Source organism: Daphnia pulicaria, chromosome 3 (assembly GCF_021234035.1).
Source record: "Daphnia pulicaria isolate SC F1-1A chromosome 3, SC_F0-13Bv2, whole genome shotgun sequence".
In the NCBI taxonomy this organism is placed as follows: domain Eukaryota; kingdom Metazoa; phylum Arthropoda; class Branchiopoda; order Diplostraca; family Daphniidae; genus Daphnia; species Daphnia pulicaria.
Window position 1 is genome coordinate 13,233,228 of NC_060915.1, and position 25,217 is coordinate 13,258,444.

General features: G+C 44.3%; 2 protein-coding genes and 2 long non-coding RNA genes across 4 annotated transcripts; all 4 read right to left on the bottom strand.

The window, feature by feature from the left end:
- Positions 1–260: 260 nt before the first annotated feature.
- On the bottom strand, positions 261–2,030 carry LOC124328545. Its single transcript, XM_046787377.1, has 4 exons — positions 781–2,030; positions 594–712; positions 446–535; positions 261–386 (listed from the first exon to the last, which is right to left on the bottom strand). Exon 1 carries the CDS (start codon positions 1,928–1,930, stop codon positions 923–925), a length of 1,008 nt encoding a protein of 335 aa, XP_046643333.1. The 5' UTR covers positions 1,931–2,030; the 3' UTR covers positions 261–386; positions 446–535; positions 594–712; positions 781–922.
- Positions 2,031–2,072: 42 nt separating this feature from the next.
- LOC124329477 lies at positions 2,073–6,385 on the bottom strand. The gene is made up of 2 exons (XM_046788537.1): positions 2,254–6,385; positions 2,073–2,188 (listed from the first exon to the last, which is right to left on the bottom strand). The coding sequence occupies exons 1-2, from the start codon at positions 6,383–6,385 to the stop codon at positions 2,073–2,075; spliced, it is 4,248 nt and encodes a 1,415-aa protein (XP_046644493.1).
- A 484-nt stretch (positions 6,386–6,869) lies between these two features.
- Positions 6,870–7,549, bottom strand: LOC124328649. Its single transcript, XR_006916418.1, has 3 exons — positions 7,479–7,549; positions 7,331–7,420; positions 6,870–7,271 (listed from the first exon to the last, which is right to left on the bottom strand). It is a non-coding gene; the product is annotated as an uncharacterized LOC124328649 (long non-coding RNA).
- A 10,884-nt stretch (positions 7,550–18,433) lies between these two features.
- On the bottom strand, positions 18,434–19,386 carry LOC124328651. The gene is made up of 3 exons (XR_006916420.1): positions 19,196–19,386; positions 18,909–19,007; positions 18,434–18,792 (listed from the first exon to the last, which is right to left on the bottom strand). It is a non-coding gene; the product is annotated as an uncharacterized LOC124328651 (long non-coding RNA).
- Positions 19,387–25,217: the final 5,831 nt, after the last annotated feature.

A 25,217-nucleotide genomic window follows, 5' to 3' on the forward strand; every position in this document is an offset into this window, starting at 1 on the left:
AGAAAATAATTCCAAATTAGCCAACCTTTTCGCCTTCTTTTTTTTCACGAAAACAGCTGTTATTTCTCATTTTTTTATGTCGACTAGCAAGTTCCAGAAGCCGAACCGATGAGCTTGTGACCCTGTAATGCTTAGCCACTCGATCATCATTCATCAGTCGACAAGTCATCATCATCACATCCTTTGATGGAACAGCGAGAATGGAGGAGAGAAATGAAAGAAACGCAGGGAAAACAGGACGCCACAAAAGCAACACAACATGATAACTCGAGGTCGGACAAGTAGAAGTGGACTGTATTTAAAGCAATCAATGTCTGTCGTGTAACTTCAAGTCACTGTCAGAATCAGAACATCGACACACAATCAGGCATCCATCATCATCAATCCTATTCGAGTAAAAAGGGGGTCACTAACAATTCAAGTAAAGCACGAGAGATAAAAATACCTGGGGACCAGTCTTCGATGGGAAAATGGAAATAAGAGTGGTCCGTCCTGGACACACTCATGCACATATAGGGCACAACACACACACAACCTGGGAGTAGCAATAAAACTTAGTGAAGTCGACAGAGAACAAACAATGAAGATAATACCTAAAGGAGGAGGTGTGAGAATTGCCACCTTGTCACAAATTGCATGTGTCGACGACGTCTGAGACTGCACGTCAGAACAATTTGGTCACAATATTCAAAACGCGAATACAAGTAATTATCTAAAAGAGGAACACAGACATGGTAAATCAATATTGGTTAGGAATAACATGGTCACAACTTAAAATACCTGTCAGGGCAAGAGTCACTTCAGTTCAGAAAAATTGGAAAGGACGAGATCACAAAGAAGATGACTTAGATTGACAGGGGAAAGGGGGGAAATAGGGCTAAACAGTGGTAGACAAGTGGCGCCATTAAAATTAACAAAAAGGCTAAACAGCATCCGCCGAACCATTCTCCCCCGAACTGGATCCGGCTTCCGGAGCGAGTGAGCTTGGTTCCAATAAGGCGAGTTGATTAGCTCCACGGCGCAATATCCCTGTAGAAAACTCGACGTCTACCGCTCGAACTAGTTCATCCTTTCCCGGATACGTTCTCACAACTCTTCCGGTCCGCCAGCGTCCTCGCGGTGCATCCTTCCAATCGTCGAGCACGAAATCGCCAACCGCTAAGTTCCGGGCTGGTCTTGTCCATTTGCGTCGCGAGGTCATGGACTGCAGGAATGCTCCATGCCACAGCTCCCAGAAGCGGTCCGCCATCCGTTGAACGTACCGGTAGTGGTCCCGTGGTAAGGCACGAGAGAAATCACCCGCCGGTAGATCCGCAATTGGCGCGCGATTCAAAAAATCGTTCGGCGTCAAGGGCCGAATATCGTCAACATCTGAGCTGACATAAGTCAGAGGGCGGGAATTGAGCAGTCCTGACACCTCAAACAGGAGCGTCCGAAGAATCTCCTCGCTCGGATTACGCTGTCCGTTCAACTCCTTGTCCAGCACGGGGTAGAGCGCTCGCTTGACCGAACGCACCAGCGATTCGTGAGCTCCGCCAAAGTGGGGTGTCTGGGCTGGCTGGAACCACCATCGAATCCCGAGAGCTTTGAGCTCCGTCTCCAACGCCGAACTCTCCTTTAGTCTCTCCAGCTCTTCACGTAATAGTCGCTCTGCCCCGGTCAAATTAGTTCCGTTGTCGGAGAACATCTCAGCTGGTTTGCGGTAGATAGAAACGAAGCGGCGCAAAACCAGCAAGAAATCGTTGGCTGATAAAGAGATCGCCACGTCGACGTACACGGCACGCGTCACTAAACACGTAAACAGGGCGCCCCATCGCTTGGCCGTCCCTCTGTGGTAGGCGATGTCAATGGGGCCAAAATAGTCGACGGAGGTGTAGGTGAACGGAGGCTGGTGAGCACCTAGCCGGGCCCTGTGAACGTCCGCCATCATCTGTAGCGCTGCTTTTGGTCGGAAACGCCGACACGCCAGACACTCGTTGCGAGCTCTCTTGACCGCCTCTCTTCCTGCTGTGATCCAGAAATGTTGTCGCACCTGGGCAAGCACCATGTCAGTTCCGGAATGATGAAGCTGCTCATGAAAGGCGCGGATGATTGCTCGCGCTAACAGATGTCGGCCATTCAGAATCGGCGGATGAAGAACCTCGTACGGTAAATTCGCTCTGCTGAGACGGCCTCCAAGCCGCAACACCTTGTCAGCATCCAAAAAAGGGGTCAAGGGCTGCAAGGGTGATGTAGGGCGAATCACTTTTCCACGCTCCAGTCTGCTTATCTCCTCGGGATAGGTCTCCCTCTGGCACCGTCGGACGAGATCGAGATAGTCATTCTCTAATCTGATGAGAGTAGGCACGTCGCTGGCAGCTATCTTCACCGTCTTCCAGTCGAATGGCACTATCTTCTCCGACACGACATCACTCACATGGGCGCGGGCCCCACGCATCTCCGCCTTCTCCAAGGTCCAGGGGAGGTCTTGCGGCCAGGCCGTCTCATCTTGATACAAGAAGGGTGGTCCGTCCAACCACCACGCTGGGATTGCCCGGTCATCCAGTTGAGAGCGGGTCGCCGCATCCGCTGGGTTTAGGACTCCCGGGACGAAACGCCACTCTGAAGGGTCCGATAGGGTCTGGATTTCACCGATACGATTGCTCACGTAGACCTGGTAGTCACCAGATAGCGCTCGAACCCAGTTGCGCACCGTACTGCTATCGGTCCAGAAACGACGCGCTGCGATCTTCCGGGTCAATGAAGATTCCACAAAACGGGCCAAACGCGCTCCAAGAAGTCCAGCGTTCAGCTCCAACTTGCACACGGACACTGTTTTCAGCGGCGCCAACTTTGTCACGGCCTTGATGAAGCGCACGATCACTCGGTGGTCACGGTAAACATTACGGATAAAACATACGGCGGCGCAGGCCTCCTCAGAGGCGTCCACGAAAGTGTCCAGTTCGGTCCGGACGATTCGGTCTTCATCCGGAAAGAGGCAGCGGGCAAATTCCACCGTCTTTAGCTGCTGCATTGTGTCAAAATAGCTCTCCCACCATTCACGGTCCGGACCAGTCACCACATCCTCCCACTTCAGGCCTTTCACGCCAAGGTGGCGTAGTCGTATCTTGGCCTTAACGGTGATTGGAGCAGCGGCGCCAAGGGGATCGAATAATCCGGCAACCTTCGAAAGGAGCCCGGCCCGGGTGTAGTTGATCTCTGACAACCGGACACGAAACCCCAAAACATCAGTGGCTGGCCTCCAGGTGACGCCCAGGACCATCTCGGCGTCGTCAGCGCCAAGGTTGACCGTGTTGACGCTGCTCTCCTTTGGATCTGGTAGCGAGAGCTGCTCCAGCAGGCGTGCGTCGTTGCTCACCCAATGATTCAGATGGAAATCGCCACTGCTCAGAGCCTTGTTGACTGCTGTCGCCCGGCGCATCGCCTCGTCAGTGGTCTTGCTGGAATCCAGGTAATCGTCCACGTAGAGGTACCTCCGGATGGCGGCTGCCGCCTCACCCTGGTCTACGGCGGCGTCGTCTGCTGCTCTCCAGGTCGTTCGGATGGCCGTATAGGGCGAACATGAGACACCAAAGGTCACCCGGGTCATCTCACATGTTGTCAATGTTCCGTCCTCTTCCGGCCAGAGGAATCGAAGGTAGCGTCGATCCACGTCGTCTAGTCGGATCCGGCTGAACATGGCTCCTATGTCTGCCGACCACGCCACCTCTCCTTCCCGGAAGTGCAGAATTACCGCTGGGAGCGGATTTTGAAGTGCTGGACCAGGTGTGACGTAATCATTAAGGCTCCTCCCGCGGTACTTGGCAGCTGCGTCGAACACCAACCGCAGCTCAGGACGACCGGCAACCTTGGGTACTGCAAAATGGGGCAGCCAATATCGAGTTGGCCGCTCCTCGACCTCTGTGGTAGACAGCCGCCTTGCATAACCTTCAGCAAAGTTCTTGGCCATCGACTCTCGATAGTGTTTCTCATAGGCTGGATCTCTTGTAAATTTGTTCAAAAGCGGACGAATACGGGAATCAGCTACACTCCGGTTGTCGGGCAGCAATGGAGGCTCTTCATCCTTCCAGAGAATTGGGGCCTGGTAACCCACATCCAGCTTCTTGGTCTCAGCGTCCAGCTTCGCGACTGCCCGTCGATCTTCGGTGGACATTCCGGCACCCTGGTACTCGGTACCGAATGATTCGGTGTCGCAGAACCGTCGTAGTTGTTCCACCAGCTCCGCTGTGATGTGTACGTCTGAGGAGGCAAAGGCACGGTGGCAGAGGGCCTCCGTCGTCGATCCTGATCCCAGCACACCAAGGATTGTCCATCCTAGCCTGGTCTTGATAGCTGCTGGCTCGTCGTCGGCTCCAAGTCGATAATCTGTCGGTGTGATGAGAGTTGTATGGTTTAAACCAATCAGGACGTCAATTCTTCCGCCGGAACTGCGTAGCGGCGGCAAGTCGTTAAGGTGGGTCCAACGGTGGCGAAGCTGCTCCCAATTGTACACGGGAACTGGCTGTGTCACGGTCTTTAAGGTCGAGCCCTTAAGGGTCACCATGTCACCGAAGGCCGTTTTCAGCTGGAGAAACAATTCTTCTGAATTCGGATGCGTTGAAGCCGCATCAGCTACTCCCTGGATCCGAAGTGTCTGTCGCTCGCCTGAAATCCGTAGCGAACGAACTAATCCCTCACGGATGAAAGTTGTGTTGCTCCCGGCGTCCAACATGACATTAATGGGCACCAGCTCCCCGTCAGTATTCAGGGCGTCGAGGCGGATCACCCCAAAGGCGATGGTGCCGGACGTTGCTCTGGCGGAATGTGACGTGCCCGTTCTCTCCGGAAGTCCCCGGTCAGTGTGGATCAGAGGGTGGTGGAACGTCTTGCATCCGTCCTTGCCGCATTCTTTCTTGAAGCTACAGTTGCCAGCTCCATGTCGTACGCCGAAGCAACAGTAACACAGGCCACGCACCATGATGAAGGTCATTCGTCCAGCAACGGGCATATTCTTGAAGAATTGGCAATCAGCCAACCGATGCTCACCCTCACATTTAAAACAATATGGAGGCTTGGATGCTGGTGTCGTTCCCTCACGAGGCGTAGGGGCAGGAGCCCCTCGAGCCGGTCCGGCTCGGTGATTGGTGGAGGCCTGGTGGGCCCGTGAATGCCTCTTCTGATGATGCGGGTTGTTTCCCGTCTGGGGTGGCCGAGCTGGATTGTTGCTTTTCTGGTGCTGTTCGGCGGCAATGGAGTATGCATTCTGGTAGGCAGCCGCTCGCGTACATAGCCAGTGGCCGAACTCGTTCATGGTGCGCCGCTCCAATCCTCCACGCTGGCCGTCATTCCAGTGCAACCGATCCTGGGGCTGAAGTTTCTGCGTGAGCCGCTCGATCAAATCAGCATGGCCGGTCTCCCCGATCCAGGTGAGATTGAAGAGGTGAGTCCTCACCTTTTCGGCAAATCTACGGAAGGTAGCGGGCGTCGGAGGCTCGACTCGATCCAAGGCTTGAAGGTGTGCTGCACGGATAACTGCACGGCTGCCACATGTCTCTTTCAAACGTCGGAGAGACTCCTTGTAGGCCAGCTCACCTCCACCTAATCCGTAAACTAAATCGGCCGTCTCTCCCCGTACGTTCCTCTTCAAAATCGCCAGCTTCTCTCCAGGTGCCTTGCCGGTCTGGTGTACGAGTGAGTGAAAGAGGTCGATCCACTCAAACCAATCCAGAGCGCGCCCAGAGTAAACCTCCAAATCAACTCGAACCGATGTATGGCGATGATCACCGGAATAAACGAAGGGCTTCTCTCTTCCACTGCAATAGTTGGTGATCCATTCATCCGGAGCATGAACTCGTGCTACCGGTTTGTACGGGGGTACGGAGATAATCGACTTAAAATCGTCCTCTCGATCTCCATTTAAGTCCTTCTCCTCCCCTAGGTCCTGAACGGACTGCTTTGCTGCCTCCATCTCCTTCAATGCTTCTTCGGCTGCTTTGGCGGCCTCCTCGTAAACCTTCGTGGCGTCTTGGGCTCGTTGTCGGGCTGCGATTACTTCCGGATCTGTAGGATCCCATCCAGGGACGGAAGCTGAATCCCCCTCTCGGCTAGAGATATAAGCAGCCACCTCGTCCGCAACTCCGTCAACATCTCCTCCGTAACGCAGGAAGGCTTCTTGTTGTTGCTCTCCTTCAGCCTCCTCCAACAGCTCCAATAAACGGTCATTAATCGGGCCGGAATCACCAAGGAGGGTGCGAGCCTCATCCAGGAGGCGCGTGGCTTCACGGCGTGAAAGCTTGTTGGTTATAACTTTCCGCATACGGGTGCAGCATCCGGTTATCTTAAAGCGCAGTACCTTCTGGCGGGCCCTGCATTGGTCGATGGTGAATGCTGCAATATCCTCCGCCATGATGAAAAGGGCTAGGAGACAGCGAAGGATCAGAGCTAACAGCAACGTAGTGGATGGCAGCTCTGCTCGTCGATGGAGAATCTTCGTCTCCTGGGTTGCCTGCTTAACGGCAGGCTCTTAGTCAGTTCAAATGAGGGTAAAATTAGGATCCTGGAACACCGTCGGTCTATAGCTGAACTCCCCAACTTGGTTCTCGTCGAGTAGTCGGCTCTGCTTGACGGGCAAGGATCCTCTTAGCTGGAACTGGTCAGTTCCTTCCAACTTGGTTCTCGTTGGCTTGGTCGGGTCTGCTTAACGGCAGACAATCTTTGTCAAGGCGCCACAGCGCAGGTCAATTCAACGCTGATCAGCGTGGCCGGTCGGTTTTAACGGCAGGCAAATCAAATCAAATAATGGAAGGCGTGGGCAGGTCTGCTACAACGCCAGTCGAAGTCGAATCAGATGCTGAAGAGGCGTGGGCAGGTCTGCTACAAAGCCAGTTGAAGTCAAATCAAAACGCTGAAGGCGTGGGCAGGTCTGCTACAACGACAGTCGAAGTCAAATGAAATGCTGAAGATGAGGCGTGGGCAGGTCTGCTACAACGCCAGTTGAAGTCGAATCAAAACGCTGAAGGCGTGGGCAGGTCTGCTACAACGCCAGTCGAAGTCGAATCAAATGCTGAAGGCGTGGGCAGGTCTGCTACAACGCCAGTCGAAGTCGAATCAAATGCTGAACAGCGTGATTCAGAACGATGCCGGTAGCTCCGGCTCGAAGGACCAGATGATAACTCGAGGTCGGACAAGTAGAAGTGGACTGTATTTAAAGCAATCAATGTCTGTCGTGTAACTTCAAGTCACTGTCAGAATCAGAACATCGACACACAATCAGGCATCCATCATCATCAATCCTATTCGAGTAAAAAGGGGGTCACTAACAATTCAAGTAAAGCACGAGAGATAAAAATACCTGGGGACCAGTCTTCGATGGGAAAATGGAAATAAGAGTGGTCCGTCCTGGACACACTCATGCACATATAGGGCACAACACACACACAACCTGGGAGTAGCAATAAAACTTAGTGAAGTCGACAGAGAACAAACAATGAAGATAATACCTAAAGGAGGAGGTGTGAGAATTGCCACCTTGTCACAAATTGCATGTGTCGACGACGTCTGAGACTGCACGTTAGAACAATTTGGAAAGGACGAGATCACAAAGAAGATGACTTAGATTGACAGGGGAAAGGGGGGAAATAGGGCTAAACAGTGGTAGACAAGTGGCGCCATTAAAATTAACAAAAAGGCTAAACAGCATCCGCCGAACCACAACACGAACCCAAATAAACCGGTATTTCAGTACAAACAGAGAGAAAAAAAAAAGAATCAAAAATTCACGAGGGGCCCTTTTATTCTTTCCCGAAAGAAAAAGAAAGAAAAAGTCTAGTGTGGATGATCCGTACCGTACCACAATGGCAACATAAGTCCCATTGTGCTGTAGATATTTGTGTCTCATCTCTTTCCTGTTCGAAAGAAAAAACAAACGACCGATCGATTGATGCGCATCAACAGTGCAGCGCAAACAATCAATGTGTGCGCAGTACATTGTTCATTTGTTCTGTTCTCCTTTCCCGGAAAGAAGAACCGAAAAAAAAAGTGACTGCAATCAAAAACGGTAAACCGACAATGACCGACCAGCATCTATATACAAGGAGGTGCACGCAGTGTGGCGGAAGGTCCCCCTCTTGCTCAATAAAATCTCCTAGTTGAACTTTTATTGAACAATTCAAATTGGAAATATTTTTGGGAAAAAAAACAAGTCTGATCTGTAGTCGTACTATAAAATGCTAATAAATGAACCCTGACCGATTCAACAAAAACGACAAGACAAATCAGTCCCAGTCAATAACTGCCTATATCTCAGGAGTAATCGTACTCGGTAACAATTTACAATCAACGCCCACTCAATAGTCAAATAGGAAGAATAGAGATAAATATTTTTCCTACCTTTGAACCTAAGAAATTCAGCCAGGCACCACAACCACAAGTGCTCCATCCATCCACCGAAAAGTTGAGTCCACCAGGCGGGATAGGGAGAAAAGGGGGTCCTCGTGAATACACCCACACTCACATGAAGTGTACACGAGGACATTTTAAGAAAGGGGGACGTTAAGGAAGAGATACATAGCTCGGCCATCGGGTAGAATCTCCAATCAACAGGGATGCTGTTTGTTTATCTAAATCAAAAATAAAAATTGGGTTACGAAAAATTTTGAGACAACAAGTAAGGCAAAGTTGAAAATCTATCAGTTGACAGGAATAATAGTACTGAAAATAATTTACCAAAGCGATGATGCTAAGATTGTTGCTGTTGACATGTGAAGCATAAGCAAAACTGGAATATCTTGTTGTTACGTTGGCTGTGGTTCAGGACTCACATCTGCACAAAGAAAAAGGTTAGTCAGTGCGAACAAACTGCCATGATTGACAGAAGGCTTTCATTAATGCTGGTTAAATGCAGTAAAAGCTAGTAAGAAACTATTCATAACTTTGGATAACTCTTTCACTTAAGATCCCACCATAATCATTCTTTTTATGTAAACTTTATCTTTTTTACCCGCTAAAAAGCATGGAGTGTGATTTAGGTGATTCTATTAAAGTGCCACGACACAAAGTTTACTCGACGAACACATTTGTTTGTAATTTGATGTGAACTCACTGCTATTTTTCGTGCAGCCCACGTATCGTTTCATTTAATTTGAAATCTTAAACTTTGTCTCTTTTAGTCTTTTTCGGAACTGGTAAACGTGCAACTTGCAAACGAATAACGAAATGAGAGCAGACGACACTAAGCTTAAGATATCGATAGCAATTTAAAAAATCGACCCTTTTCACAATTAAACAAACCGATCAAAAACGATCAAACCTTTTTTCTCAGTTAAGCTCTCGACATCTTCGACAGTTGAACGGATTGGGATTATTTTAGTATCTGTTCGTGAACAAGTTACACTGAGCTCCCTACCATAGTCCAGATAAAAATACAAATTTGCACGAAACCCGTGCAGAGATAATTACTTTAAGACCGGCCCAATATATAGTAATGGAAACGTTTTGTATAATTACGTATGTATATAATGTGGTAACGTTCGTCCTCTTCTCCGTCGCTTGATCTGGTCAGAATGACTTGATTATACAGAAGGTACTTTTTTCATGATAATGTCCAATTATTTCCATTATAAAACAAACACCAAAAAGATCTCGAAATAAACCCATTAAAAGAAGAAGTGATTAACGTTAACGAGTTTTGTTACTGATTTTAGTTTACGGGAAAACGGTTGTCAAACAATATTTGGTCAGATATGGTATCAAAAGTTTCACGTCGTCTCTCATCGAGTGGAGTATGGAGTAACTGAAATTTGAATTCTTAAAATATAACCTGAACGATCTTAACGCCATAACGAGCTTAACACGGCTTACCTCGTTACACACTTACATTAGGCTAGACAACACGCAGACGATTAAATTAACGACTTCTTGTGGTCATGTATTCATGTAACTTCATTTATCATTTCGTTATCGGTTTTTAGGGCAAACCCAACTAGAAACAAAATAATTGCCGTGTAGAATCTCAATTCAATGAAAAATGATTCCTTTAACTTTTATTCTTCTTAGTTGGTGGACTTACCGCTACGGGCGCCCTGTCGTTTTCCAGACTTGTCCAGACCGGCAACATTTGAATCCAAACCGGAATTCCGAATAAACTTCATTTCAAAATGAAATTAAAAGATTAAAATGAATTGCAATAAATTTTAAACTAATTGAACAATGTTCGTTACACCTTAAAGTATGATTACAATTTAATACAAAAAGTTAAATAGTTTAAACATAAGTAGAAATCTGATGCAAACGGTGGAAATGGACAGTGCTAAACGGAATTCCCCCTGGCAAGTCTATAAAGGCAACCCCAACGGCAATAGTCAACATCGCAGTTTTCAATTGCAAACAAACCATCTAACAGCAGTGAAAATGATCATCCTTTTGGCAGTCACTATATTGGCTTTGCTTTCGCTTATGGCTGCACTGTATATCATCTTGGAGCTCATATGGACAGTGAATGCACTGTATACCTTAATCATCAATGCACTGTGTGCCTTCATCCTCAGTCGACTGACCGAATCACCAACTCGGCATTCGGCTGATAACCTGAATATGATTGAACCTGACTTTGCATGCACTAACCAGCATGCACTTCCCCGACCTGTAATTAACGATGGATTTCCGACTGCCAGCGGAGAAGACTTGAACAACCAAAGTTTTCTTCGTTTGATGGCAGAAAACCACCTGATTGTGTAAGAGACTACACGGCGTGTGCATGTTGTCTCTTACGGGAATGAATATTCGAATAATGCGTTTTGCTCACAATGTAACGTTTTATTGTGTATAGTCAGAAACTACAATTGATAGGACAGATAACTAATGAAGGGGAAGAATAATAAACTAGGAGACAATACCTTTATTCGGATGTAGTTAGTTGGAATCGGCGTTACGGCACAACACAACACAGCTTAAATACGAATACAAGATAGTTTCAATACCAAATACAACTAGAGCCGGGTCGTTTTTAGGGACACTCGGTCACTTGAACTACGAAGAGGATCTGGCGTTTAAGAGAAGAATATCGCACCCTTTTATATGAAAAGAGTTAGGTTGCGACATAGTATAAAGAAAACGATAGCAAAAGTATCCCATAGAAAACCCACCCCCAGGTCAGTTGACAGTTGTGTCAACTGACTTAATTGAGGTTTAAAAGGAATTTAAATGGGGTAAATAGTATTTGAATTACGCGCGGAGGGCGCGTAATTTATGTCTTGAGATGCAATCTGAAAGAGCGAAAAGCCGCGGCGGTAGCAGAAAGGAAAAGGGGTTGTCCCGGAAATGCTCAGGTGTGTGATGCGTCACTATAGCCGTAGGCCTAGTGACGCACACGCGTTCTATTACATGGCTCCGGGGCCCCTTTGATTACGTCCCGTAATCTACTAAATTGGTTGATTGATGGTAGAAGATCTTGAAGTTTCGCGGCTGATGCAGAATCCAAAGTTTCTTCACGGCGTCGATGATGAACGGGAACAGGTGACGAAAGGACGCACGGTGAAGCTTGCGGTAAATGTCGAAAAAGAGTGCGAAAATCAAGAAACCACGTAGGAAGGCGATGAGAAAGGCGAAAACAAATATTGAACTGGTGATGAGACAGCCAGCAGGTCGATGGGTCGTTAGCTCCCAGGGCCTCGTTTAGGTTTGACTGATACATTTTTTTTTAAATATTATTCAACGTTTAACACTAGAAAACCTTCGCTCCTGAATTTTAACAATTCTATAGTTGACGACTCAAAGCAACTGTTCCTATTATAACGCCGTTTCAATGTCACTAAATTTTTATTAGTATTCCTCTCACGCACATGACCAAATCCTATTAATCTCCATATTTATGTTTTATCGATTTTATCCGGCAACATCTCTTGTTCCAGACTATTATAACAAAAATTCATCCGCAACGTCCGTTTCGATCTAACCTCTAAACTATAACCGTAAATCCATCTGACACTTTTCTCATGTCAAGATAACCTTAAAATAAAATCTATCCGAAAACGTTCAAACCAGGCTTCCCTTTTTTTTTTGTAGGAGATCTTTTGTTAATCATGTCGTAATGAGGAATTCTCTTTCTAGAAATTAAATAAAAATACAACTTGCTAAATAATACTTTACTCTTGTTGTTGTTCAGTTTTAATGTATCTACTCTGACCTCACGATACCCAAGGATTTCCTATCAACTGACCCATGTTTCCCGCTGGTGTCTACACAGTTAGGCCCATTTGTCCTTCCGCCAAGCCGCATGTAATGACCTCATTGCTGGAACAGCTTGATGGTTGATGTTCGGGAGCTCGGTAGTTATAATATGTCATTAGTCTTCCTCTTTTTCCATTTGCGTTGAACGTTTGATGAGCACTGAAAGGCGGTTGCTGGCATGCAATCAGATGATGTAGAATTTCCATAATACGATTGGTCAAGTATTCGTTCGGAATCAGTTCGATGGCTTTATCTGGAGGGTCTGTGTTGAAGCGTGACATCGACGGGATGGCGTTGATTTTTTCATTTTGTGTCTCTATGGCAAATTTTCTTTTTCTGAATTCTTCTTTTTCTGCTTCTAGTCGTCGATCATATTTGTCAGTTTCTCGCACGAGATCTTCGTAGACTTTAAATTGTTTATAACGAACTTTAAACTTCTTCTGGAGGTGAAGTCCAGCAAGAAATTTTTGTCTTAATATCAGAAAACGCGTGGTTTCTTCGACTTTAGTAGGTTGGGCGTTCTTGGGGTAGCCACGTTCAAGAATATTTTTCAATCGAAACCCAGAAGTGAAAATATTTTCGTTTACTACTGAAGAACGCGGTTGTTTGATGACGAGCACTTCGGATTCGCCGTAAAGGTGGTCTGCGGCAGTAGCGACGTTAGGGTGTATAAGAACGCTACTGGAAAGATGAGTTGCGGTGTGCGGTGAAGAAGTGGGGTTGGAAAAACGAACTGAACTTGCGACTGGAGCTATTGGCGTGGAACTTCTATCGGGGGTAGCAAAAGCGACCGGGGAGCATTGATGTACAAGCCGTGTAGCGTTGGTGGCGTTTTGTCGTAGTTCTGACGTATTGCGATTGCCAGCAATGTCTCCGTTGCCAAAGATTTGCTTTCCGGACGCTGCGCTTCCGTTTCCGTAAGTTGGCAAAACGATATCCTGATTCTTAACTTCGATAAGGTCTTCTGGGACGTTGCTGTCAGAGATATCTTGAATTCGAGAGAATGTTCTCGCCCGGATGATCCTGCTTTCTTGCAGTTGCTCAGTAGATAATTTTTCCTTGACCGTCGTATTTGGTGATTCATCAATCTTCTTTTCGAAATCAGACTTTTTTCTTTTCGAAAAAAGACAAAGAGTCTTTGCAAGAAGAGATGAGCTATTACAAATAGCGGCCTTTGCGCGTGCCCATCTAGAAGGCTTTTTCAATGTCGCTGGCGGCTTGAAGATTCCAATTTTTCGTAAAAAAGATAACTTTGGTTGTTTAACTGGGGGGACCAAGCTCTCTGTCATGATGCTTGATTCCGAATTGCGTTGCTCACGCCAACGCGAAAATAAATCAACTATTTCAAGACTGATACTTTTATTCATTAACATTGTGAGTGCATTCGGACGCCGCTGTCACCAGATGTAAGAGACTACACGGCGTGTGCATCTTGTCTCTTACGGGAATGAATATTCGAATAATGCGTTTTGCTCACAATGTAACGTTTTATTGTGTATAGTCAGAAACTACAATTGATAGGACAGATAACTAATGAAGGGGAAGAATAATAAACTAGGAGACAATACCTTTATTCGGATGTAGTTAGTTGGAATCGGCGTTACGGCACAACACAACACAGCTTAAATACGAATACAAGATAGTTTCAATACCAAATACAACTAGAGCCGGGTCGTTTTTAGGGACACTCGGTCACTTGAACTACGAAGAGGATCTGGCGTTTAAGAGAAGAATATCGCACCCTTTTATATGAAAAGAGTTAGGTTGCGACATAGTATAAAGAAAACGATAGCAAAAGTATCCCATAGAAAACCCACCCCCAGGTCAGTTGACAGTTGTGTCAACTGACTTAATTGAGGTTTAAAAGGAATTTAAATGGGGTAAATAGTATTTGAATTACGCGCGGAGGGCGCGTAATTTATGTCTTGAGATGCAATCTGAAAGAGCGAAAAGCCGCGGCGGTAGCAGAAAGGAAAAGGGGTTGTCCCGGAAATGCTCAGGTGTGTGATGCGTCACTATAGCCGTAGGCCTAGTGACGCACACGCGTTCTATTACAATTGTATTGGAAAATGAACGCCTGGAGAATGAGTTGAGTCTAGTTCAATCACAACTGACAGACTCCTCATCAAAGCTGCAAATGTTTCAGAACGTACACGACGAGTTGGCAACTACCAAAAGTGAACTGGAAGAAAAAAAAATTGAAATGACTGACATGACAGAGAAAAATCTTCGCTTGGCAAATTATGATTCGCGTCTAAGACGAAAAATTGAAGACAGGGATAGACTGATCGCATCCAGTCGGGCGGAATTGGAAAATCTTCGCGTTTGCCTTGCCGAACAACAATTGAACACTCGCGAGTTGGCCGTGAATACACGTGAGCTTGAGTCAAAGAATAAAACCATTTCTGAACTCGAAGCGAAAAATGTCACCTTGGACGAAAACGATTCACAACTGAGGCGAATTGAAGAGCCAAGCACTCCAGTCATTGAAATCCCCGAAATCGAAACTGCATGTTTAGCATCCAGTCGAGCGAATGAGAATAATCTATTTGTTTTGGATAAAGAACGTTTGGAGAATGAGTTGAGTCTGCTTCAATCACAATTGACAGACTCCTCATCAAAGCTGCAACAGTACCAAAATGTACAAGACGAGTTGGCAACTACCAAAAACGAACTCGAAGAAAAGAAACGTGAAATTACTGACATTACAGGGGAAAATTTCCATTTGACAAAAGAGAATTCGGGGCTAATGCGAAAAATTGAAGCCAAGGACCGACTTATCGCATATAAACGAACGAAATTGCAGGAACTTCATAATTGTTATGAAGAAAAAAAATTGCACAAGGTACACAATGAGCTGGCTTCGAGTCAACGTGCTCTGGTATCCAAAAACAGAGCCATCACTAAACTTCAAGAGCAAAATCAAGAAAGTCGAGCAGAATTGGAGAAACTGCGCACTTGCCTAAGTGAACAACAATTAGACACCTCGCAGTTGACCGTGGCTACACGTGAGCTGGAGTCAAAGAGTAGAACCATTTCTGAACTCGAAGCGAAAAATCTCCGTTTATCCGAAAATGATTCACAGCTGAGGCGAAAAATAGAAGAAACCGATCGTCTTCTTTTATCCAGTAAGGCGGAAGTGGAAGAAGTACGAGTATCCCTTAGCAACCAGACCGACACAATGAAGCAACTAATGGATCAAGTAAAAAGTCTAGAAAAGGAAAAAGACGAGGCCCTCCAGAAGTTGGCAGAAATGGAAAATAATCAGAAAGAAATGAAACCAAAGTTGACAGTGGACGTTGGATGCGGCAACGATGAGGAGGTATTCAACCAACTCCAAATCGAAGAGCCCATCATCCCTCCAGTCACTGAAATTACTGAAATCTTAACGTCATTCTTAGCTTGTAATTCCACTGCAGTTCAAGCTAAATCACCAGTGACCGAACCACAGCCTCTAGTAACTGACGCAATGGAAAATACCCCGGCCAACACCTTTAATGAAAAGAAAGCCGTCAAACAGTGTACTAAACAACCGCAGGCTGCATTACCCGAATTTTCAATCACAACCACTATAGAAAAAGAAGTCTACGTCGATCGAATCGTAGTGACTGGGATAGCGAATAAGGATTGCGGGCGAGTTATTGGACGCCATGGGAGTAACGCCAAAAGGCTAGAAAATGAATACTGGGTAAGTGTCAACTTTATCAATGGGAATCTTTTCATCACCGGCGGAGATGCTGAAAGCCGACTGGCAGCTTGTAGTGACGTCATCGACAACCTACCAGTCACCATCGAGTGTCCTACAATCAATTTGAGAAGAAACATTTTTTACGAGGATTATTTGTTGAGCGAATTAGCGTTTAATCATAATGTACAGATTTATCGTCCGTGTCGAGAAAATAAGTACGTCACCATCTGGGGTACGCTAGCCAATTGCAAAAGAGTTTATGAAATTCTACAAAACGGAACTCGCTAGTTTTTGATTATTTTTTTTTCTTAAATTAAAATTAAGTTACAATTGAAGCTGGACGTCAGTTTTGCCTATCAGTATAGTTGTCATCTTGCGATGACGTTACCTCCTCTCGTGACAATCCAAAGGGATTGATGGATGAACCCGTCGACGGAGTTGGTGAGCTGGTCGCTGGTGTGATGTGAGTGAAGACTTTCGAAATTCCTGGCACTTGTGTACGAGTTGAGTTATCATGACTTCTCTATACACGGTGAAAGGAATTAGATCGTCTTCACTCGCACGCCAGTGTACAGTTGACTAACACCTTGACGGGGGGTTTCATTACCCTCAAACGAGTCCGTCAGTTTCTAATGTGCGTTCGGGTGGAGGTAGCCGAGCAAGATGACGACTATATCGATGGTAGGGCTGGTCCAGTAGTTTCTTTTGTTTACCCTTTGATTTTGTTTTGTTTTTCCCTCTCTTTTTCGACCCAAATAAAATTTCATTTTTAAATTTCAAATCTTTTAGTTTCGTTGTGTCATTCATTTTACTAGACCAAGGGGAAAAAGAAAAAACAGATTCCTAGCTGATTTTATGTTGAATATTAAACGAAAATGGTAAAAAGGAGAATACGTCAACAAGAGGTTGTCGTATTTGCAATGTCTAGACTTTTTTTTTCCATCAAAGCCAATATTGAGGAGGAATAAAAAAGTCAAGAAGCAGAGTCACAAGATCTTGACGAAAAGATGAAACGATTTACTTTTGATTAAAAACAACGAGCAAAAAAGGTCTTCGTTTTGTGCTGTACGGCTATTACACGACAATGTGGAAGGCTAGTTTCGGGCAATTCGGCAATAAAACTATTGAAAATGGCGATATTGAGCTGTCGACAATTTACAACATTGTGATGGAACGCCATCAACAGAAAACCTTGGGGAGCAACGTCGAAATTCCCGGCACGGAATTGATTTGCGATTATTCCTCTTTTGAAAATAGGCAAGACTTATTCGTGCCATAAAGTGACACAATGAGGAAAAGATAATTAAAGAGCAAAGTTTTTTCCCCCCAGCAGAGCCAAACCTTTTCCAAGAACGAAAGACAACCAGAACGCAAATAGCTGCATCCTTTCAAGAACGTGTAAAAGAAATTCCATCCAACTATGTAGGGAATAGGGATGGAACCTTCCACCAAAATGGCGAAAAAGCTACACATTATCCTCGTGTCATGGCAAATCGATATTGCTTTTGATCAATGACTGATTTCCTGAGTTTTAAAGTCAACACAAAAAGGCGCTATATTACGCAACGATCAACGAGAATGGCCACGGCGAAAGAATTGCCAATTTGTTGAAAGAGAAAAGCGCAACGGAAAAAGAGAAAACAAACCGGCGAATGCGATGGTAATAATGAGAGTCTACAATAAACGTCCTAAGATAAACGTTCGTCAACAAATTCAACTGGGAGCCGACCCCGGCATTGTTAACAAAAATGGATTCATCACCTTTCTTTGCATGTCAACGTCTATATGCAAACATTGAACTTTGAATTTCCAGGGCAATTAACTAAATAATGTTACAATAAATGACCTGTTTTCGCTTTTCAAAACCAAAGTCATAGAAAAGTGTCTGTGTCATCGAACAACTAGGAGTAACATGCACCAGAAGTAAATAAACTGTTTTCACCTGAACAAAGGTATAGTGGCGGTGTGTATCAATCACAGATTTCGTGGTCGAGGAGCACAGGCGGGAACACAACAAGTTGAAGAAAACACAGGGCGGAATCAGAAGTTGAGGTCGGGATGAATATTTCCTGGAATGAATTGTCGTTGTTAATATTAGGTCATTGAACACAATATCCTATCAAGAATAAAACGCAATCGTGTTAAACAAAGTTCCATCTTGATTTAAACTGGATAGAATTCAACCAACAAAAAGTATAGCCGGCAAACCAACGAAAAGAGCTATAATAATACCTCAGCCTCTAGAGAGTCCCGATCCGTCGTCCGGAAAACTTAAAAAAATCCTAGCACAATGGTGAAGGGTGAACCTGAAATTGGATAAAAAGACTAATTAAGAGTGCAGTAAAAAAAAAATATAATGAGAAGATACCTCGAACAAGTTCAGCATCTCCTGGTCTATGGAACAGCAACAACCCAACAATTTCCGAAATCAATTGATAAAAATTGAACTTTAATACTTAAATTACCGAGTTGAAATGTTTTTGGGGAAAAAAAATGTCTGATCTGTAGTCGTCCTTTGAGCTGTTTAATGAACCCTGAACGAGTCGACGAAAACGGCAAGAGATAACAGTTCCAGTCAATAACCGCATATAGATCAGGAATAATCGTACTCGGTAACGATTCATAATCAACGCCCACTCAATAGTCAGAAAGAGGAATAGAGATAAATGTTTTTCCTACTTTTGAACTTTGGAAATTCAGCCAGGTATCCTTCCACAAGTGATCCATCCATCCGCTGAAAAGTTGAGTCCACCAGGCGTGATAGGGAGAAAAGGGGTCCTCGTGAATACACCCACATTCACATGAAGTGTACACGAAAACATTTAAAGAAAGGGAGACGAAGGAAGAGATACGTAGCTCGGCCATGGTTAGAATCTCCAATCAACAGGGATGCTGTTTATCTAAATGAAAAATAAACATTTAGTCACGAAAAATATTTGGACAACAAGTAAGGCAAAGTTGAAAATGAAACATTAACTGGCAAGTCACAGGAATAAAACTATTGAAAGTCATTTACCCAAGTGGTGATGCAAAGGTTGTTGCTGAGATGACAGTTCCAGCAGAAGCAAAACTGGAATATCTTGTTGTTACGTTGGCTGTGGTTCAGGACTCAAATCTGCACAAAGAAAAGGTTAGACAGTGCGAACAAACTGCCGTGCATTGACAGGAGGATTACATCATGAATGCTATTTAAATGCAGTTAAAGGCTAGTCAGAAAATAACTATTCAAAAATTTGTAACAGGCTTAACTGTTTTACTTAAGCTCCCATGAACTTTCTTTTATGTAAACTTTATCTTATTTACCCGCTAAAAAGTATGAAGTGTGAATGTGATTTAGGCGATTCTATTAAAGAGCCACGACACAAAGTTTACTCGACGAACACATTTTTTTGTAATTTGATGTGAACTCACTGCTATTTTTCGTACAGCCCACGTATCGTTTCATTTAATTTGAAATCTTAAACTTTGTCTCTTTTAGTCTTTTTCGAAACCGAAACTGTTGGTAAACTTGCAACAAAATGACTGAGAGCAGACGACACTAATATTCTAATCAGCTTAAGATATCGATAGCAATTTAAAAAATCGACCCTATTCTAAATAAACAAACCAATAAAAAACGATCAAACCTTTTTTCTCAGTTTAGCTCTCGACATCCTCGATAGCTGAACGGATTGGGATGATTTTAGTATCTAATAGTTCGTGAACAAGTTACACTGAGCCCCCCTACCATAGTCCAGATAAAAATACAAATACAAATTGGCACGAAACCCGTGCAGAGATAATTACTTTAAGACCGGCCCAATATATAGTAATGGAAACGTTTTGTATAATTACGTATGTATCATATGGAAACGTTCGTCCTCTTCTCCGTCGCTGGATGCCTGAATCTGGCCAGGATGACCGATGACCCGGTCGGACGGGATCGACTTAACCTAGTCTGAGATGGGTAGCGACAGCTTGCTTGTGTGTGCTGGCTGTTGACTCCGCTGTACCACTGGGTGATGCTTGAGCTGTTCAGAATGGCCGCTGGACTGAATAACTGGTAAAGGGACTTGCTGAGGTAGTTTTGCCGCCCCTGGACGCGCGGTAAATGTTGAGCCCAGTTGTGTCGGCGAGGCGAACGACATGACAGTCAAAGGTTTTCCGAGCAAATAATCCAGATTTTTCCAAATTTAAACCAAATTTGTAATTTAAAGAATTGAATTGAATAGATATTATTCAAATTTTGTACATATTTTGTACACCATATTTCATACATCACCACCAGCCGGTATGATGCATGATGCATTCGACTCTATGAGACAACAATCATGAGCTAGTCTCCCAAATCTTCATCGTTAATCGAACGGGAATTAACACAGTTATCGAACTAGGAGGTAAGAGGCTTTTAATTTTTAATTAATTAATTTTCATGAAAGTTGATATTTTTCGAGCAGCCATCTATGAAACATTTTTGAAATAAGATTCGCAACCTTGATTTCGCAACCTCTACAATCTAACCCAAGTCTTGGCCCATCATCTAGATTCAAATCGACGTAAAAAATAAAGATAATAGAATTAAACGAAATTTCTATATTAAAATAAATTGGAATTCAATAAAAATAACAAGATTTGGCTACTCTAAATTATGAAATGCTTAACAAAAAGTGAATTTCCGATAGCTGCCGCGTCAACAATCTGTTCCGTAGGTATAAAGGGGGTTGACCGTTTGTCTTCAGTTATATCGTCTTTGAGCGTCTTTGTCTGATTTCCATTTTCAAGGCTTGACGAATCAAACTAACTGAAGAAGTAGCCATGGCAAATCTATCTGATGAGAAAATTCCACAAGAACTCCTCTATCCGTGGTCACTTCTAAAAAAAGATCAATTCCTGGATAATCCTGGAGACCCACATGCATTGCCCCCAAATCCCGAAAAGTCTGATTGCAACGCAGGAAACCAGACACCAAAGCATTTCAATGTCAGAGTTCTGAGAGGAGTAAACCTTCCGGAAGCCAAGGAAAAGGATTCTGACAAATATTACCTTTCAGTTTCCACGCGGGTCCAGGAATGGGGCGGCAAGATTCGCGAACAGGACAAGAACAACAAGAAAGTCAGCAAAACCAAAACGATCCGCGGCAGCCAGCCGGAATGGAATCAAGACTTTCCCATCAAGACTCTCAATCCGGAAGCGTGCCTAATAACAATTAAACTGAAAAAGTCATCGAAATTGGGTTTAAAGACGTCCACGGTCGGCTCCGTCAGAATTTACGTGTCTGTCTTGGAAGTAAATCAAGTCTATAAGCTGCAACTGTTCAAAAACAATTTCTATCCAATCGGCAAAGCTTGTCTTGAGGTAGAGATCTTGAATTCGTCTTGAACTTGAATTCGATAAAGGGAAAAAAGAAACAACTAACACGCATATTCCCGGCAACTTTTGCAATATTCATTGATTATACGGAAGGTACTTTTTTTTCATGAAAATGTCCAATTATTTCCATTATAAAAACAACACCAAAAAGATCTCGAAATAAACCCATTAAAAGAAGAAGTGATTAACGTTAACGAGTTTTGTTACTGATTTTAGTTTACGGGAAAACGGTTGTCAAACAATATTTGGTCAGATATGGTATCAAAAGTTTCACGTCGTCTCTCATCGAGTGGAGTATGGAGTAACTGAAATTTGAATTCTTAAAATATAACCTGAACGATCTTAACGCCCTAACGAGCTTAACACGGCTTACCTCGTTACACACTTACATTAGGCTAGACAACACGCAGACGATTAAATTAACGACCTTCACGGGGTCATGTAACGTCATTTATAATTTCGTTATCGGTTTTAGGGCAAACCCACCTAGAAACAAAATAATTGCCGTGTAAAATCTCAATTCAATGAAAAATGATTCCTTTAACTTTTATTCTTCTTAGTTGGTGGACTTACCGCTACGGGCGCCCTGTCGTTTTCCAGACTTGTCCAGACCGGCAACATTTGAATCCAAACCGGAATTCCGAAAACTTTCATTTCAAAATCCAATTAAAAGATTAAAATGAATTGCAATACATTTTAAACTAATTGAACAATGTGCGTTAGCCCTTACTGTATGAATACAATTCAATACGAAAAGTAAAAACCTTTTTCGTAATTAGAAATCTGATTAAAACAGAGGAAATGAACGGATGCTAAATGGGATTCCCCTGGCAAGTCTATATAGGCAACACCAACGGCAATAGCAGACATAGCAGTTTTCACTAGCAGACACCCTAACTACCAGTGGTGAAAATGATCGTTATAGACATTTTGGCAGTCACAATATTGGCTTTGCTTTTTGCTTATGTCTGCTGGGATATAGGCAGAGATTGTAACTTGATGGATTTATTCAGTCGATCGACCGAATCACAAACTCGGCTTTCGGCTGTTAACCTGAAGATGATTGAACCGCATGTTAATTACGCAACCAAACTTGCAATTGACAAAGGTGTTTCGATTCCCAGCGGAGATGACTTGAACCAACAAAGTTGTCTTCCTTTGATGGCGAAAGACGATGATAAAAACCTGACTGTATTGGAAAATGAACGCTTGGAGAATGAGTTGAGTCTGCTTCAATCCAAACTGACAGACTCCTCATCAAAGCTGAAAATGTTTCAAAACGTACACGACGAGTTGGCAACTACCAAAAGTGAACTGGAAGAAAAGAAACGAGAAATTTCTGACATAAAAGAGAAAAATCTCCGCTTGACAAATGACGATTCCCAGCTAAGGCGAGAAATAAAAGACAAGGATAACCTTATCGCATCCAGTCGAGCGGAATTGGAAAATCTCCGCGTTTGCCTTGCCGAACAACAATTAGACACGCGCGAGTTGGCCGTGGCTACACGTGAACTTGAGTCAAAGAGTAGAACCATTTCTGAACTTGAAACGAAAAATCTCCGTTTGGCCGAAAACGATTCACAGATGAGGCGAAAAATGGAAGATACCAATCGTCTTCTTCTATCCAGTAAGGCGGAAGTGGAAGAACTACGAGCATTCCTTAACAACCAGACCGACACAATCGAGCAACTGGGAGATCAAATGAGTAGTCTGACCCCAAGGAATGGCGAGGAAGTCGGCATTAAAGTCGAAAAACCAAATGAGATAATGGTGAAAGAACAATTTGAAATGCTCCAAAACAACCCGAAGAGTCTCAACTTTCAAACACGGGAAGCTATTTACGCCACCGAGAGTTTATCCAACGAAATGCAAGCCGAGAATCAGGAACTGGAAGCGCCAGAAGAGCCAGTTTCTAAACCCAAAGACATTCCGGTTGAAGAACGTCCATCCAACCAACAACTTGAAATGGACGAGAAAAAGCCGAAACCGGAGAGTTTGGCCGAGATTATTGACGATATCGAAAATATTTCTAACAAAGATCCGGTGCTGGGTAAAACTGAACTAACTGAAATCACCGAAGAGACGATTATACCTGAGGAAAGTGAACAAGTTGAGGAACAGTCATCAAAGGCTCAATCCAATAAGAGCACTGATAATCAATTCCTTCATAAGCCTGAAAATCCACAGGTACAGTCCCAAATTCCTGAAAAACCTGAACTTCTAAATGATCAGACATTGGATGAGAAACCGGAAGAACCCAGCCCAGAGATCGTTTCTAAACCCAAGGTAACTCCGGCTGAAGTACCTCCGTCTAACGAACAACTTGAAACGGACGAGAAAAAGCCGGAACCGAAGAATCTGAACGAGAATTTGCAGAAGACTATTGACGACGGAAAAAATATGACTAACAAAAATCCGGTGCTAGGTGAAACTGAACCACTTGAAATGGCCGAAGAGACGATTATACCGAAGGAAAGTGAACAAGTTGAGCAACAACCATCAAAGGCTCAATCCAAGACCACTGCTGATAATCAGCCCCGCCAAGTACCAAAAGACCCACACGCATTACCCTCAAATCCCGAAAAATCTCAACTTCCACAGAAACAGAATGGGGCAATGGATGAGAAAGCGAAAGCACCAGAGCCGCTGCGTGATTGCAAGCAAGGAAAAAGGACGCCCAAGCATTTCAAAATCAAAGTTGTGAGAGGAGTAAACTTTCCGGAAGCAAAGGATTCTGACAAGTACTACTACGTTTCCATGCGGTTAGAGGAATGGCACGGCATGAACCGCGTCCAATTCAAGAAAATAAAAACCAAAATCATCCACGGTAGCCAGCCACAGTGGAATCAAAACTTTACCATCAAGACTCGAAATCCGGAAAAGTGGGTGATGGTCATTAAACTCAAAAAGTTGTCGAAATGGGGTTTGAAGACGTCAATCACGGTCTTTTCATTCGTTATTTGCGTATCCCAAATGAAAGTCAATGAAATCAATAGGCTGAAACTGTACGACTGTTATTCTCCAGTGGGACATGCTTGTCTTGAGGTTGAGTACAAGATCGACTACCTGCCAGAAGTAATTCCCAGCTCAAAGATCATTTCTGAACCCAAGAAGACTCCGGCTGAAGTACCTCCGTCTAACGAACATGAACTTGAAACGGATGAGAAAAAGCCGGAACCGAAGAGTCCGACCGAGAATTTGCAGCAGACGATAAACGACGGCAAAAATGTGACTAATGAAGATGCAGTAGGTGACACTGAATTACTTGAAAAAGCCAAAGAGACGATATTAGAGGAAAGTGAACAAGTTGAGGAACAGCCATCAAAGGCTCAATTCCGTGATAATTCTGGAGATCCACAGGTGCAGTCCCAAATTCCTGAAAAACCTGAACTTCTTAATGATCAGACAATGGATGAGAAACCGGAAGAACCCAGCCCAGAGATCGTTTCTAAGCCCAAGGACACGCCTGAAGCTGTAGAACCTGCGTCTAACGAACAATTTGAAACGGACGAGAAAAGGCCGGAACCGGAGAGTTTGAACGAGAATTTGCAGCAGACGATTGACGACACCGGAAATGTAACAAAAGAAGATCCGGTGGTTGAAACTAAACTGCTTGAAATCGCCGAAGAGATGATTATACCCAAGGAAAGTGAACAAGTTGAGGAACAACCATCGAAGGCTCAATCCAATAAGAGCACTGATAATCAATTCCTTCATAAGCCTGGAGATCGACAGGTACTGCCCTCAAATTCCGAAAAATCTCAACTTCCACAGAAACAGAATGGGGCAATGGATGAGAAACGGGAAGTACCACAGCCGCTACCTGTTTGCGAGGAAGGAAACCAGAAGCCTTTCAAGCATTTCAAAATCAGATTTAAGAGAGGAGTAAACCTTCCGAAAGCAAAAGATTATGACAAATATTACGTTTCCATGCGGGTCGAGCAATGCCGCGGCATGAACCGCGTCCAGGACAATA

What these genes read in the sequence shown, in the direction of transcription:
- LOC124328545 (XM_046787377.1), bottom strand. Translation starts at nt 1,930, where the DNA reads ATGATGGCGGACGTTCACAGGGCCCGGCTAGGTGCTCACCAGCCTCCG.
- LOC124329477 (XM_046788537.1), bottom strand. Translation starts at nt 6,385, where the DNA reads ATGGCGGAGGATATTGCAGCATTCACCATCGACCAATGCAGGGCCCGC. An exon ending in GGAGATAAGCAGACTGGAGC is followed by an intron (nt 2,189 to 2,253) that starts GTGGAAAAGTGA and finishes GATGCTGACAAG; the next exon opens with GTGTTGCGGCTTGGAGGCCG.